The sequence below is a fragment of the Lagenorhynchus albirostris genome, chromosome 12 (assembly GCF_949774975.1).
Source record: "Lagenorhynchus albirostris chromosome 12, mLagAlb1.1, whole genome shotgun sequence".
NCBI lineage: Eukaryota > Metazoa > Chordata > Mammalia > Artiodactyla > Delphinidae > Lagenorhynchus > Lagenorhynchus albirostris.
The window spans coordinates 34,384,314-34,402,172 of NC_083106.1; the positions used below are offsets into that span (position 1 = coordinate 34,384,314).

Below are 17,859 nucleotides of genomic sequence, written 5' to 3' on the forward strand. Positions count from 1 at the left end.
AGGGGTGCCTGGGCAGAGAAGAGCCAGGTATAAGGAACCCAGGAGAACTGCTCTGCCACGTGGCTTGTAGTCTCAGGTTTTATGGTAATGGGGTTAGCTTTCCAGGTTGTCTCTGGATAATCGTCTTGCTTGTGCCCATATTTGGTCCACTTCCTGGCAGCGCATACATCTCTCAGTCAAGATGGTTTCCAGCGTGAGGATTTCTGGGAGGTTGGCAGGACATATTATGGGCTGGCATCTCCTCCCTCACTTTGGCCTCTCTTCCGGCTGGTGGTAGCTTGTCAATTCTGTTTTCCTTATCAGGACCTCCTATTGTGAGATAATTCATTCAAGCAGTTATTACCCTGCCTGGCCAGGGCAGATGACTTCTGTCAGTGGTTCCCTAACAGTTCTAGGATAAGATATGTTTACAGGCTGGGCGTTTTTCCACTCAGTATACATGTGGTTTAGAATAAATATGACGTTGATAGTTCCCTTTGGCACTTAGACTGGGCATTGTGCGTCTCATCTTTGTTATTCTAGGAGGAGCTGGAGGAGGAGGCTTGGGTCTCAGGGTATCATCCAGATAGGATGGAAGTATCCCCTTCTGCAGCAGCTCTGAAAACCTTTATTAAGTTTAAGTTCCAAGCTCCCAACTTTCATTCATCAGAGTAGGTCTAGATTTTCATTGGTTCCTTTCTTTCAGTTTATTCTATCACAAGTCAGGGTTTCTCTGTCACTGGCTTATTTTCATCCTGTAGCCTAGGAAGAAGCCTGAACATTTAGTCATTGTTGGCTCAATAGCTTTGGGGAATAAATTTAATAAATTAAATATTTCTTCTCCCTAGGTCATGTTGGCTAGTGCAGTGTAATCTCTATGATACATTTAAAGCCAAAGCATACCTTATTATCTGATTGCTATTACTGATATTAATTATAATGATGATAGATAACATTCTTGTTCTGGTACTGTATGTCAGGCACTGTTCTAAGCTCTTCTGTGTTGTAACTTATTTATTACTAATTCCCCTAATGAGATATAGGTACTATTACTAGCACCATTTTACAGGTGAGGAGACTGAGGCACAGAGAGGTTAAGTATCTTGCCAAAATTCAAACTAGCTGTTAAGTGGTAGAGCCCAGATTCAAACCTAGGCAGTTTAGCTCTAGAGACTGTGTTGTTATCTATTATTCCATATTGCTTTTAAACATTTTTAGTGTGACTTTTATCTTTTGAATGAGAAGCATAATAGTACATAGGTTAATACCCGCTTCACTTTTATTTCTACCAATTCTAAATAATTCCATCAGTATTTTAAGTACTCTAAAATCTAGTAATAGAAAATAAGCCTATTAAAATTACTTTGTTGAGATAATTTAACAGGCTTTATAGGACAGATTTTTAATAGAATATAAACTATTCTAGTTTTAAACCTTCTAGCTCTTTGTGCTTGTATTAATTTTCTCATCACTTTATTGTATAGACTGACCTTCCTGATAAAGGCTTTCAGTTAGGAAATTTGTATCATACTGGTTTTTACCACTCATTGACTGCCTTTGTTTTATGAATCAACATAGTTCTCCATCTTAAATTCATCTGAGTCAGTTAACTTCAGCAAGCACATACTATATGCAGAACATTGTACTACTAGCTTCTGAGGATAAAGAAGGCATTTTGTTAGCCTCAAAGACTTTATTATCTAGGCCTAGCAAATGCCATCTCCCCTTCTCCTCTATAAAACCTTCTCAACTACCCCAACCCAGTTGAAATGAATTGTTTCCTATTTGCCACTGTTCTCAGCTTGTTCAAGCATTTCTTAAAATACTTATTATACTATACCTTGATGCATGTTGCATTTCTTTATTTCTCACAAGATTTTTGAGGACTGGGAACTGGGACCACATTCTACTGATTGTTCCCTATCCTTATTTTGTAGAGATGATGTGACTGATAGTAAATCCAAACACAGTGTATACAATCTATAAATTCTGTAGTTAAGTTAGAAAAATAAAAATACTGCAGAAACACAAAGGAGAAAACTATTACTGTGGGATTTAGAAACTCCTGATGGAAAAATATTTGATCCGGGCATTCCTTGAAATAGGTAGAGAAAAGGACAGGCTGTTCCAAATAGTGGGAATGATGTAAGCAAAGACACGGGAACAACCGTAACTGTAAGGTGTTAAAAGAATGACAAATAGTTTGTCGTTGCAAAAGTTAAGATGCTTGGATGAGGGGTGCAGTAGTCAATAAAGTTGGTAAAATAGTTTGGGATTAATCCTTCCCAAGGAATTTAGACTTCATTTTATTGGTGATATGAAATTATCCTACAGGGAGGTTTTTCAGGCAGGATGCAAGATATATCACAGAGGAAAAAGAAATTAAATATAGAGAGACCAGTTAGGAAGCAAGGCTGTTGGTAATAATCTAAGCATGAGTAACACAAGTCTGAACTAGTGTTGCGGCAGAGAAAATAGAAAAAGAAGGGATTTGCATTGGAAATATTTCAGAGGAAGGATTGAGGGGACATGCTTGTTAACTCATCGAGCATGGGAGAACTGTGAAATGGAAGAGTTAAAGATAATACCAAAATTCTGAGCCTTTTGGACCAGAAAACCTTTCCTATTAACTCAGAACTCACTCTGTGATCTTTTACAGAGCATCTAGGTACATTTTCATCTTTCCAACCATTCTTTAAGTCAAATAGAACAGGTTTTTAAAATTTTCATTCCTTCCTTATGGATGAGAAAACCGAAGTTCATAGTTATGACCTGCTCAAGTTTATGTTATTATTATGTGGCAGTGCTAGGATTAAAACCCAGCTTTTTCACAACCAGTTGGTTTTGCCATGCTGAATTTGAAGTATTAGCAGAATGTGAAATTTCTAGCAGGTTTTGGGACTCTACATGAAAACAGTAGTTGAAGCAATGGGAATGGTTGAGACTTCCAAGGGAAAAGTTGTAAATAAAGGAGAGAAAGAGAATCATGGATTGGAGTTTTGGTAATAGCATTTAGCTGAATAAAAAGAGAGAAAGAAGAAAACTGGAAAATAACAAAGAAATAGGAAGGGGATCAGGAGTGGAAGATGTTGCTAGAAACTGAGAATATCAAAATGCAGAAACTGGTCAAAGCAAGATGCTATGTATACTACGGAGACACAGAGGAAGATGAGGATAAGAAAAAGCCATTTAATTTAACAATTAGGAGATTATTAGAAACCTTTGAGGAGAATCTTTTGAGAGAAGGCTGAAGGCCACATTATACTAGTTGAAGAAAGTATATGAGGGAAAAAAGAAGGGGCAGTGAGTTTACACTACTATTAGGAAACTTGTTTTTTATGTTTATATTCTTAGGGGATCAGAGTTTGGGATAATAGGTGGGTTTGTCTTATGCCTCTTCCCTCCAAATTACCCTGAGTAGAACTCCCCTCTTTTCTGGGGTATATGACTTAGGTGTGAGAGTTACTCTCTCTCTCTCACACCTAAGTCTTTACTAATAGCGCATGCAAAGCTGAGCTCAAGGAACCCTAGAAGATCCACACAGCTAAATACTGCATCATTTGCATTTCAGACAGCTTCAAAGAGTTTTAAATGATAACCTCATTTTATAAAGTTTGGTATATTTTTGGCTTTATTACTTTCTAAATCCTGAAAGTGTTTTTTAATAATTTCTTATATAATACATTTGCATTGTATCTTTGTGCTTATTCTTATTTAAAGGATGGAATGGCCGTATGCATGTTCATGCAAAACACCTTAACAAGATTTATGAGGTAATGTATCTTTGTTTTTAAAATATAATTTCTAATAAACCAAAAATAGCTCTTCATTCTGTGATTTGCAGTAGATAAAAAGCAGTCACTGACTTTCTAACCATATTTATTCTAATGATGAACTATTTGTGCCATCAAGGATTGTCATATAATTAAATGTTACTGAAGGACATACAAGTATGTCTCTTAAAAAATAAGAGATGAGAGATAAAAAGAATTAAAGACATAGCACTTTTCCCTAAAGAGCTGATATTTAGGTATAATCTGGTTATATTTAGGTATAGACATGGGAAGGTTAAATACTGTTACTAGAGCAGAATAGACACTGGTCAAGAGGTGACACATAAAGATTACCTAATATTCAAAATTAGTAGAATGTATAGTGAAGTGGTCTGTATCCGCAAGGAGATAGAAAAAGAGTTCCCAATTGGAGAAGGCTTTTACAGATTTCTGAGGAAGATGGATTCACTTTGCACCTAGATGAGGAAGAAAAATGAGAAAATTTTGGGCCTGTCATTTTGTATTTGGGGTTACAAAGTGTGAAATGATTGGGCTGATTAGCTTTCTACTTCTATATTCTGAATGTAAACAATTTAAATATAATTATAACTAAGGAAATTCATATTTATTTAGCATACTTGTTTATTGGACATCACTGTATTTTTGGTACTCTTTGTATGTGAGTCTAGAAAGAAAAGTGGAATCAACATTACTGTTTAAAATACCTTCTTCATTGTCTTAGCTCCTATTCACCGACTTCTCCCTATTACATTTGACTTTTTCTTAAATAAATCTTAAAACTTGGGTTTTTTTTTTTTAATAATCCTTTTTAGGGACGTCCCTGGTGGTCCAGTGGTGCAGAGGACGTGGGTTCTATCCCTGGTCAGGGAACTAAGATCCCACATGCTGCAGGGTAACTAAGCCCATGTGCCACAACTACTGAACTCACGCACCTCAACTAGAGAGCCTGCGTGCCGCAAACTACAGAGCCCACGTGCTGTGGAGCCCGTGTGCCACAACTAGAGAGAGAAAAAAACCCACATGCCACAAATAGAAGCCCGTGCCCTGCCAGGAAGAGCCCGCATGCTGCAACGAAAGATCCTGCATGCCTCGACGAAGATCGTGCATGCTGCCAGTAAGACCTGATGCAGCCAAAAAAAAAAAAATCCTTTTTTTTCTTTTTCTTTGCGGTACACGGGCCTCTCACTGTTGTGGCCTCTCCCGTTGCGGAGTACAGGCTCTGGACGCGCAGGCTCAGCAGCCATGGCTCACGGGCCCAGCCGCTCTGCAGCATGTGGGATCTTCCCGGACCGGGGCACGAACTCGTGTCCCCTGCATCGGCAGGCGGACTCTCAACCACTGCGCCACCAGGGAAGCCCAAAAAAATCCTTTTTATTTGGAAGCAGTGTGTGTTAAGAAATTTGCAATTACTTTAGACCTGCACCTTTTCATTTTGGTTAGACCTACAAAAAATTCTGTATTTTCAAAACATTTTAAATTCACCTTTTAAATACACACTTTGCAAAGTGGGTCTTTGCAAACACAAAAGGTTAAGACTTTTTTTTTTTTTTTTTTTTTTTTATGGTACGCAGGCCTCTCACTGTTGTGGCCTCTCCCGTTGCGGAGCACAGGCTCCGGACGCGCAGGCTCAGCGGCCATGACTCACAGCACTAGCCGCTCCGCAGCATGTGGGACCTTCCTGGACCGGGGCACGAACCCGTGTCCCCTGCATTGACAGGCGGACTCTCAACCACTGCGCCACCAGGGAAGCCCAAGACTTATTTTTACTTCAGAACCATTCTTTTATATAGGATCAGTCTCTGGATCATTTTAGTGAGTAATGAAAACATTTTTGATAGGAACCTTCAATAACAGTTCTGGAGCTCAGTCTTCTGTACCACAATTCTTCCTTTTGGATACAGCCTTAATTTTCCCATCCATAATTTGATACCAATAAAAATGGACTAAGACAGTATCACATTGAATTATTCCCGATTGCCAGCTGCTGAAAAGTTCCAGGAGCTGTATCCAGGCCTACCTCAGAGATATTGCAGGTTAGGTTCCAGACCACTGCATAAAGCGATATCGAAATAAAGCAAGTCACAAGAAGTTTTTGGTTTCCCAGTGCATATAAAAGTTATGTTTACACTCTACCATAGTCTATTAAAGTATGCGATAGCATTATGTCTAAAAAAATGTACATACCTTAATTTAAAAATACTTTATTGCTAAAAAATGCTAACCATCATCTGAGCCTTCAGTGAATCGTAAACTTTTTGCTGGTGGAAGGTCTTGTCTCAGTGTTGACGGTGGCTTACTGATCAGGGTGGTGGCTGCTGAGGGCTGGGATGGCTGCGGTAATTTCTTAAAACAAGACACCAGTGAAGTTTCCTGCATCAGTTGACTCTTCCTTTCATGAATGATTTCTCTGTAACATACAGTGCTGTTTGATAGCATTTACCATAGAGGAACTTCTTTCAAAATTGGAGTCAGTCCTCTCAAACCTTGCCGCTCTTTATCAAATAAGTTTATTTAACATTTTAAATCCTTTGTTGTCATTTCAACAGTCTTCACAACATCTTCACCAGGGTAGATTCCATCTCAAGAAACCACCTTCTTTGCTCATCCATGAGAAGTAACTCCTCATCTGTTAAAGTTTATCATGAGATTGCAGCAACTCAGTCACATTTTCAGGCTTCAGTTCTAGTTCTCTTGCTGTTTCCACCACATCTGCAGTTACTTCCTCCACTGATGTCTTAAACCCCTCAAAGTCATCCAAGAGATTTGGAATCAACTTCCTCAAACTCATGTTAATGTTGATATTTTGACCTCTTCCCATAAATCGCAAATGTTCTTAATGGCATCTAGAATGGTGAATCCTTTCCAGAAGGTTTTCAAGTGACTTTGCCTAGATCCATCAGAGAAATCACTATCTATGGCAGCTATAGCCTTATGAAATGTATTTCTTAAATAATGAGACTTGAAAGTCAAAATTACTACTAGATCCACAGACTGCAGAATGGATGTTGTGTTAGCAGGCATGAAAACAGCATTAATTTCATTGTACGCTTTCATCAGAGCTCTTGGGTGACCAGGTGCATAGTCAGTGGGTAGTAATAGTTTGGTTTTTATTTATTTATTTTTGGCTGCATTGGGTCTTTGTTGCTGTGTGCGGGCTTTCTATAGTTGCAGTGAGCAGGGGCTACTCTTTGTCGTGGTGCGCTGTCTTATTGCAGTGGCTTCTCTTGTTGCGGAGCACAGGCTCTAGGTGCGCGAGCTTCAGTAGTTGTGGCATGTGGGCTCAGTAGTTGTGGCTTGCGGGCTCTAGAGCGCAGGCTCAGTAGTTGTGGCACACGGGCTTAGTTGCTCTGCGGCATGTAGGATCTACCTGGATCAGGGCTTGAACCCACGCCCCCTGCATTGGCAGGTGGGTTCTTAACCACTGTGCCACCAGGGAAGCCCTGGGCAGTAATAGTTTGAAAGGAATCTTTTTTTTCTGAGCAGTAAATCAGCAGTGGGCTTAAAATATTCAGTAAAACATGTTGTAAACAGATGTGCTGTCACCCAGGCTTTGTTGTTCCATTTATAGAGCACAGAGTAGATTGAGCATAATTCTTAAAAGCCCTAAGATTTTCAGAACGGTAAATAAACATTAGCTTCAACTAGTAGCGTCACCAGCTGCATTAGCCCCTGACAAGAGAGTCAGCCTGTCCTTTGAAACTTTGAAGCCAGGCATTGACTTCTCTCTAGCCATGAATGTCTTAGATGGCATCTTCTTCTAATATAAGGTTGTTTTGTCTACATTGAAAATCTGTTGTTCGGTGTAGCCCGGCTTCATGAATTATCTTAGCTAGATCTTCTGGATAACTTGCTGCAGCTTCTGTATCAGCACTTGCTGTTTTATCTGGCACATTTATGTTACGGAAATGGCTTCTTTCCTGAATTCTCATGAACCAACCTCTGCTAGCATCACACTTTCCTTCTGTATCTGCCTCACCTCTCTCAGTCTTCATAGAATTGAACAGAGTGAGGACCTTGCTCTGGATTAGGCTTTGACTTAAGGAAATGTGGCTGATTTGATCTTCTATCTAGACCAATAAAACTTTCTTCCTATCAGCAGTAAGGTTGTTTTGCTTTCTTATCATTCATATATTCACTGGAGTAGCCCTTTTAATTTCCTTCAAGAACTTTTCCTCTGTATTCACAACTTGGCTAACTGTTAGCCAAAGCCTAATCCAATGCAATAAAGCGAAGCACAATGAAATGAGGAGTGCCTGCATTACACAAAAACATCCATTTATTTGGAAGAAAGTTGATATGTCTATAGTTTAAAAATATATAATGATTTAGGGAGGTATTTTGATAAGCTTACATAGCATTTAGTATGAATTATTTTATCTTCATTATTATACTGTTTTGCTCATGATACATTGGCTAATAGTTCTATACTTTGAGGTGTGATTATTTTTATAAACATAGTTCAGTAATTTTGTTTCTACTGCATCTTAAGTTTTAAAAGTATTTGTAAATTAATATCAAAATTAAAAATATTAACATCCATTTTTCCTTTTTCCTTCAATATACAGACTTCCTTTAATAAGTGTTGCACTAGTTCAAGGTCGGGCCCTGGGTGGAGGAGCAGAGGTTACCACAGCATGTGATTTCAGGTAGGGTAAGAATTGTATGACTCCTTGCACAGGTGTAATTAACATGCTCAAATTCATTTTTTGCCTGAATATCAATATTTTATTTATTCTTAAAGAGGATAATCAGTTCGTGAATATTTTCTTTTTGCCAATCATTCAAGTAGATAATTTTAGTCAGTCTAGTATAACTCCATAAATATTTCATTACTATGCATTTCAAAAAGTTAACAAAAGGATTTGAATAAATCACATCCATATTAGCAAAGTCCCTGGGGAAGGAAACCAAGAAAATATATGAAACTTTAAGATTCCCAAGAATTATACAAGAAAAGTAAAGAACTAAAAAAACCCAGAGAAATAAAGTAAAGAGAATAGAGAAAGAGACTGCTTAAGTCTTCCTCTTACAAATAACAAGAGGTTTTCTGAGAACTATTTCCTATCTTTACTGTGATTTGTAGTAACTTTGTGGAGATTTTGGGCTGATTAGGGAATTCAATTAGAGAAAGTTATTCGGGACCAATTAACCTTTCAATCCTTAGAATTCTTTTTAGTATTGGCTAGCTGTACTTTATAGGAATGACACAATTTTGATAAGGCCTTCTATATTTTGGTTTTGTGTGTATAAAACATAAATGTTCAGTTTAATGACTTGCTACAAAATAGGAGCCTATGTAACCATATTATAGGTCAAGAATTGAAAGATTGGGGCTTCCCTGGTGGCGCAGTGGTTGAGAGTCCGCCTGCTGATGCAGGAGACACGGGTTCGTGCCCTGGTCTGGGAAGATCCCACATGCCGCGGAGCGGCTGGGCCCATGAGCCATGGCCGCTGAGCCTGCGCGTCCAGAGCCTGTACTCCGCAACGGGAGAGGCCACAACAGTGAGAGGCCCGTGTACCGCAAAAAAAAAAAAGTACCGCAAAAAAAAAAAAAAAAAGAAAGATTACCGGCACTCCTGAACCCCATACATGCACCTTCTAAGTCATAGACCCTTCATTTCCATCTATAGGAAACTGTTACCCTGTAATTTATGATAATTACATTCTTACTGTCCTGTATAGTTTTATAAGTTAACTATTCTGTAACCAATATATTCTATTATTTTTTCTTCTTGAACTTAATATAAATGGCATCATATACTAATAGAAATACTATGAGGAAAGATTCAGTAAGCTAATTCATGCAAAGTAGTAACATTTTATTGATATATTAATTTTTCTTTTTAAAGTTTATGACAGGTTTCAATTTGTAAGTTGAAATATATCACTTTGTATTCACATAAGTCGGGATTTTAAAATAGTTTTGGTGTATAAGACAATTTACAAAGATCCCAGTCTCTCTGAAAACTAGTACTTACTAACTGGGGAGGATTCTTGTACACAACGAAAAATGGCGATTTCACATGACAGTGACCCCTGCTGTCATCAGTGCAGATTGCATCAGGAAGCTACATTTCATTCTGTGAGGAGGAAGCAGTTATTGGCTTCATGGACAGTATGAGACTAAATATAAATGCTCTGTGTGTGAAAGGATTAAATGCTTTCTCACTTTACCCTGAAACACAGGTACTTGTGGAATATAACATTTAAATGTATAATTATATAATATATATAAGATATAAAGTATATATTTAAGTATAATTTAATATATTTAAAGAATCCTAAGGTATATGTGAGTATACATTATTACACTTAAAAATTCTCTACATAAAAAAAAACATTCTTTGCATAAAAGTAAGTGCAAGTTAAAACTTTATAGATGCACTCTGGAGAAAGTGTACCCTCTAACATAGTCTGGTGTTCATCTTTAAGCATTTATTAGACTTTTGCATCATCCTTTATATTCATTCCTGACCTGTGTTTGGGTAGTTAGGGTTTAGGCCAAAAGGCAAAATCACAGAAAAAATAGAGATTATTTAGTCCTTTAATACTGCTAATTTACCTTGCTATGTTATTCTCTAAATGAAGGGTCATGTGTTCCTAGAGCCTCATAAAATACTTAGTTTTTTTGATTATGAGTTGTCTGAGGGTACTGCCCTCATCAGATATATTCAGTAACATAACCAGATACAGTCACTTTTCCAATGAAGACATATTCATTTGTGGACCAACTACTTGGCATATACAGACCCTCATATTAAATTGCATTCAGTAGAGTCATTCATTAAACATAGTTTAGCACCATGGCTATCTAGGCACTGCCATTTAAGAAACTTTTATGTTTTGGGTTCTTGTTTAGTTTTTCTAGTAATACAGTTTTATTACATTTTATAAAATTTCTGATTCACAACTGTAAAGAAATTAAAAAAAAACTGATCCTTCACAATAGAAGTGTGAAAAGCACTGTCCTAGACTATTCAGCCCTTTTAAATCTTTATACTAAATGCAAGAGTTCTTAAAAGATAAAGGCTAATAGAGAGGGTTGTATAGCCACAGTTACAAGGTAGTGATAAATCAATACAAATTACTCTAGCCGATTTTCCCCCCAACTTGATCAGTACCCTGTCAGTTATCTTCTATGACAAATTATATTATAAAAATACCTACTTGTTATTAAAAAAACACCAAAAGCTTTCATAGCATTCTGCTAAAAAGATAAGTTCCTTCCATAGGTTGGCTCTTTTTAGCTTAACTTTCTTACCTTGGAGAGTTGCCTGGAATTCACTCAACTGACAGAAGAAGAAGAGAAATAATCTTAATATGAATATTCCAAAGAATTGAGCTCATGCACCATTCTAGCATTATCCTACTCGCTGCCCCCAAACCCTTTAAGCACCAGCTGATAATACATGTAATGAATTAATATGTCAGAAACAGGTCTACATGGCATATATAGACCCTCATACTAAATTGCCTTCAATTGAGTCATAATTTTCATTTAAACTTTCTTAGCGAAAATGGCTTTTTAAAGACATTTTCTAAAGCAAAACATTAACTTATGAATTAAAAAATGACATTCTACAGTGCTCACAGTCTCGTCACTCTAACATTATCTTTCCCTTTAGTGACAAAATTGATGAAATAAAAAGCTAGAATTGTATTAAAATCATTTGCTTCAAATTTTTTAATTTGTCTTGATTAATTAAAATATCTAGAATGAAATATAAATTAAGAAAATATTTGAGTATTAGTTTTCTATTGCAGCCGTAACAAATTACCACAAATGTAGTGGCTTATAACAACATCAGTTTATCTCACAGATGTATAGGTTGGAAATCTGGCTGGGCTCAACTGGGTTCTCTAAACCTGGTCACACAAGGCCCAAATCAATATGTTGGCTGGACTGGGCTCTGAGGGATCATCTACTTCCAGGTCCATCCTGGTTACAGCTGGCAGAATTCAGCCCCATGCACTTGTAAGACTGAGGTCCCTGTTTTTCTGTCAGCCTGTCAGCCAGGGGCCAGTCTTTGCTCTTGGAGGATGCCTGCATTCCTTCTCATGTTTTCCATGTGGCCCCCCTTCAGCAGTGGTGGGTTAAGTTCCTTTCGTACTTTGAATCTTTCTCACTTTCCCCTCTGCTGCATCTCTCTGACTCCAGTTGGAGAAAGTTTTCTGCTTTTAAGAGCTCATGTGGTTAGATTAGGCCCACTCAGGTAATCAAGGATAATGCCCCTATTTTGGTGTATATAACCTTAATTACATTTGCACAGTCCCTTTTACTATGTTTACTATGCACAGCTTCCAGGGATTAGGGCCCCGGACATCTTTGTGGGACCATTCTACCTACATCGTATGGGCTTGGCATAGAGAATATTGCCAGATTTTTTGCTTTTATATTCCTATTTGATCACCAATTAAAATTGGTAACTTTGTTACTCTAAGCTACCTTTGTAACTCTTTTTTTTTTTTTATAAATTTATTTATCTATTTATTTATTTTTGGCTGCCTTGGGTCTTTGTTGCTGCATGCGGGCTTTCTTTTTAGTGGTAGCGAGCTGGGGCTACTCTTCGTTGCAGCGCGCAGGCTTCTCATTGTGGTGGCTTCTCTTCTTGCAGAGCACGGGCTCCAGGCGCGCAGGCTTCAGTAGTTGTGGCACATGGGCTCAGTAGTTGTGGCACTCAGGCTCTAGAGCACAGGCTCAGTAGTTGTGGCACACGGGCCCAGTTGCTCCGCAGCATGTGGGAATCTTCCCGGCCCAGGGCCTGAACCCATGTCCCCTGCATCGGCAGGCGGACTCCCAACCACTGCACCACCAGGGAAGCCCTGTAACTCTTTTTAAACTTTTATTTAGGTACTTTTTAGACAACATTAATAAGAGTTCCTATATACACCAAATTAATAAAGGTTCGTTGATATAAACATTATTTTAAGTGTAACTATAGTATGGTTTCTTAGATTGGTTTCAAGCTCAAGTTTCCAGAATGTATTTTAGGAGGTACTTAGAACACTCATTCCTTGATTCTGCTTTCTGTCTTATTCCATATCATTAAGAAAAAGGGGGTCGGGGTGGGACAAAGGGGAGAGAAAAGAAAATCTCTCAGAACTACCCTAGAAAATAGAAAATGACAAACTCAGACTGCTTGGCTTTTCAGCATCAACTTTTGGCAGTCAAAAGCATGTAAACAGTTTAATTACATGTCTAATATTTAGTTTTTGCTACTTAATTTGGTATAAGAGAGAAACTGGAATTGCATTTTTTGTTTGGAAATATAGTCAGCCCTCTGTATCTGCGGGTTCCAAATTCAAGGATTCAACCAAGGATTGAAAATATTCTGGAAAAACATCCAGAAAGTTTCAAAAAGCAAAACTTCAATTTGCCACGTACTTGCAGCTGTTGACATAGCATTTACATTGTATTAGCTATAAATAATCTAGAGATGATTTAAAGTATATGGGAGGATGTGTGTAGGTTACATAAAAATACTACACTATTTTATATGAAGAAATTGAGCATCTGAGGATTTGATATATGTGGGGAGTCCCAGAACCAATCGTGGAATGAACAGAGAATTTTCCTATAACATATTATCACTTAAATTTACCGATTTTTAACACTTGCTGTTTTGTTTTTCACCTCGTGTGTGTGTGTGTGTATGTATGTTTTATATATATATATAATAATTTTTTTCTGAGAAATTTGAGTAGGTTGCAAACATCTTGCCCTTTTACTCCTTTAAACACACATTACTCACATAAATATATATTATTTTTTAAGAACTAGAGTATTTCCTTATTTAACCACAGCACAGTTGTCAAATGCAGGAAATTTAACATCAGTGCCATACTTTTATCTAACATACTATCCATATTCCAGTTGTGTCGATTCAGCAGTAATACCCAGTATAGCACTCCTGGACTTTTCCTCCACTGCGAGATCATGTACTGCACTTAGTTGTCAGAGTTCTTTACATTCAGAACTGAGATTATTTATTTATTTATTTATTTTTGAGATAATTTATTTTTAAGCCAATAAGTTCGTGTTATAACATCAATAGTAAATAATGCAGGTGATGATAGTTTTAAAATGTTTATTGTGCTTTCTGGTTGTAAAAGGATATGTGTGCATGCTGGTGAATATGAATCACCTGGGGATTTTATTAATATGCAGTTCTGATTTCATCTCAGGGGTGAAGCCTGAGGTGATGCTGATGTTGCTGGTCCACAGACCACACATTGAATAACAAGGTTCTAGATTATTTTGAAAACACTTATTTCAAAAATATTTTACATATTGTAAAATATACCTTACTGTACAGTAAAAAAAATTTTTTAATGTACAGTTATAGACTAAAAATTAAAGTTGTTGCCATTCAAAGATAATTAGCACTGTGGTGTGCTTTCTTCACATCTTTTTAAAACAGATGTATAACTATTTTTTAGAAATTAGGATCATATGACATATAGTTTACTTGGAAAACATGAATTTAATAAATTTAAAATATTCCATCAGTTTGGATTACTAAAATATCCTCCTTCGGTTGTTCCTAATTTTTCTCTATTATGATTAATGCTGTGATAACTGCCTTATAAATAAGGCTTTGTCCTTTTGGATTATTTCCTTAGAATAAATCCTAGTACTTATTAAGTACTTCAAGTACTTAGTCAAGGGATGTGAAAATGTTTAAGGTGTTTGATATATGGTGCCAAGTTATCCTCCAGAAAAGATTCTGCCAATTTATACAACTACCAGCAGTATATGAGTGTCTGTTTGAGAGCATCCTTTCTTACAATGAGCATTACTCTTTTAAAAGATCTTTTCTAATTTTGATAATCAAAAATTAAATTTTATTTTCATTTGCAATTTTTAAAGGTTTCAGTGAGGCATAAATTTTCACATGTTCATTGATGTGTATCTGTGTGTGTGTGTGTGTGTGAATTGTCTGCATTTTCTTTTTACTCTTCTTTGGAGTATCCAAGATTTAGCTGTTTATACATTGGATGAAAAACATTTTTATTCCTCCATCTCCCTAGAGAAATAAGATTCTCACTTATGCAGTTTAGAGCCTGCCTATCTAATTTGTTTTCAATCTCTAACATTGCTTTCATGAATATAAATAACCCTCAGCCAAAGGTATTAGCATTTCCAGCTGCTACCCATTAGTTCAAAGTATATTACAAAGAAAGGGAGCTATAAACAGCCTTGTCGCAAGGGAGCTACTGTAGGTAGCTCTTTTCTTAAAATACTAACTTAATAAGTAAAACACAAAATACACATACACACTTGCACAAATGTGCACGTGCACACACACACCAACCAGCACATCCCAGAGTCATTAGAAAAGAAATTCCCTTTTTTTTTTTTTTCCCTGTACGCGGGCCTCTCACTGTTGTGGCCTCTCCCGTTGCGGAGCACAGGCTCCGGACGCGCAGGCTCAGCGGCCATGGCTCACGGGCCAGCCGCTCCGCGGCATGTGGGATCTTCCCGGACCGGGGCACGAACCCGTGTTCCCTGCATCGGCAGGCGGACTCTCAACCACTGCGCCACCAGGGAAGCCCACAAATTCCATTTTTGCTGCGGCAGTGCCTGTTCTCTAAATATGAGCTGTCCACCTTAGGAAGCAGTCACGCTGCCCACGCATGTTGCTTTGTTTTGTAGTTATCACTATTATGCGGAAAGACTTATTTTAGAGCCTGTGATATCAAGAAAATGCACCTCTGAGCATGCTAGGATTACTGAGTATTAAAATCAGACTATATTCCCAAAACATTTTACTGTCTGTTTCTATCTCACTGTACCACCACACACACACACACACACACACACACACACACACACACACACACACACACACACACACACACAATATTCACTCATTCAACCACATACTCTCTTAGTCAAGCAGTCTCTTTGCATAAAATACACGGAGCCTCATGAGAACAATCAGCTGAGAGCAGGAAATCAGAACAGTGAGCTATGGGGAAAATCTTTGGAGTCTTTCCTTCTGTTTTCCATAATTTGTCTTACGTTGTGATGGCAGGTAGAAAACATGAGGAAGGAGGTGCCAGGAAAGTACATGCACAAACAAATAAGTGTCTGTGTTCAAAGCATGATTTTAAAGTATTGTTTGTGGTCAGGTATGTTGTTGCTATTATATAATTTTATGTGCCATATTTCCCCATATCACCAGTTTGCTTTGTTGTATTTGGGTCTTCGTTTCTGTGCGAGGGCTTTCTCTAGTTGCGGCGAGCAGGGGCCACTCTTCATCGCGGTGCGCGGGCGTCTCACTGTCGCGGCCTCTCTTGTTGCGGAGCACAGGCTCGAGACGCGCAGGCTCAGTAGTTGTGGCTCACGGGCCTAGTTGCTCCACAGCATTTGGGATCTTCCCAGACCAGGGCTCAAACCCGTGTCCCCTGCATTGGCAGGCAGATTCTCAACCACTGCACCACCAGGGAAGCCTGGTTCGTTCTTAATACCATGTAAAGGGACCAGCAATTTCTGGCCCTACAGTTTATTTAAATCAATGATTTCAGACTTCAAATTTATATTACATGATTTAATTTTGTAACAGGACTGCCTTCTTTAAAATTTTTAAATATTTCAGCTTTTACTTATATTGTATGATATTCCTTAAGTTAGTCTTAGAGAGATATATGTCTATTTTTCTTTTTTTAAATCACCTTGGAATCTTCTGCTTCAGCCATATCTATAACAGAACACAGTATTATTTCTACCTTTATTTGGAAATCAAAAATTGTATATATTTTGTATTCTCCATTAACAGATATTGAGGAAAGGTAGTATATCATTATTTGCTGGGCTTCAGTGCGAGTATAGCTCTTACTTTAGGGACTGAGTGAGTTTAGTCCAGGAAACAACTTTATGATGTCTTTCTAGCAGAAACACTGCTGTATTTGTAGTGACTTATCTATTAATGTAACCAACTTGATAATAATAAAAGCTAGTACACAGTTTAATATGTACACTGTGAGGCTACAAAATACATACAATTTTTATATTCCAAATAAAAGTATAAATAATACTGTGTTCTATAGATGTGGCTCAGACAGAAAATTTCACAGATTTTTTTTAAACATATATAAACACAATTCCTCTAAGATTCTGTTTAAAAGAATTGTGGTGTATATATGTTCTAAGTAACTTTCATATATTAACCATTTAATACTCATGGTAATTCTATGGCATAAGTACTATTGTTATATCTATTTTATAAACAAGCATACTGAGGCCCAGGGATGTTAAGTAATCTACTCTTCCTCATCCTCTTTGTACCATGTGTCTTTTTTCTTTGCTGTATTTTATGAGGTGTAAAATGCAGCCGGTCTAGTGGCCAAGCCAGGCAGTCAGTCTGGTTTACATTTATGCACTTCACATCAAAGCTCCTACTCTATCCCAATGCAGTTATTTATGTGTTTCTAACTCTTTGCCACAGAGATCAGTAAAAGTACCTTTCTTTAATAATAAACATTTTTTAAAAACTTTTTTATAACTTTTACTAAAAATCTTCCTGTTTTAGTAAAATTTGGTAATTGTTTTAAAATTGTTTTTCTTGAATACATTTGTCCAAAGTCCTGCAACTTATAGCTAACTCATCAGAAAGTAGTAGCACAATGAACAGCCCTTTCAGGTATCAACATTGACTTTGCAACACCTGTCAAAGGTGATACTCTTCCTCAAGTTATGGGTAGTTTTTCCTATAACACTGATGCATCCATACTGTAACACCAGATATATCCATATTTGATTAAATTTCCTCATCTCCCCTCTCCCAAGGTGTCGCAGGAAATTTTCAACTTTGCTAATAATAACGACACTAATAAACAGATGATACTTACAATTCTTTTACTTTTCAAAATAAGAGAGTTTAATATGGTTTTATAAATGAGTCGGGCTATAAGGCTTCAGAATCTTAAGATTCAGGTCTTCCAGTTTTCTACATAGATTAATAGATTATCCCTTGCAATAAATTACATTACATACAGGTAACTGCATCTAAACTCTAGCAGTAATTAGTGTATAATCCTATAAGGCCTATCAGGAAGCAGTTTCTGTTTTTGGATGCATCTT

The 17,859-nt window shown here is 37.3% G+C and overlaps 1 protein-coding gene across 6 annotated transcripts in view; it reads left to right on the forward strand.

Moving 5' to 3' along the window:
• ECHDC1 (ethylmalonyl-CoA decarboxylase 1) overlaps positions 1–17,859 on the forward strand; it is a 58,228-nt gene that overhangs the window by 22,290 nt on the left and 18,079 nt on the right. For 4 of the 6 annotated variants that reach the window (XM_060167329.1, XM_060167330.1, XM_060167328.1 and 1 more), the window contains 2 exons: positions 3,700–3,752; positions 8,339–8,419. In XM_060167329.1, coding sequence (XP_060023312.1) covers positions 3,700–3,752; positions 8,339–8,419 — 134 coding nt within the window. The remainder of the gene's footprint in view (positions 1–3,699; positions 3,753–8,338; positions 8,420–17,859) is intronic. The other 2 variants (XM_060167333.1, XM_060167332.1) reach the window with 1 other exon arrangement.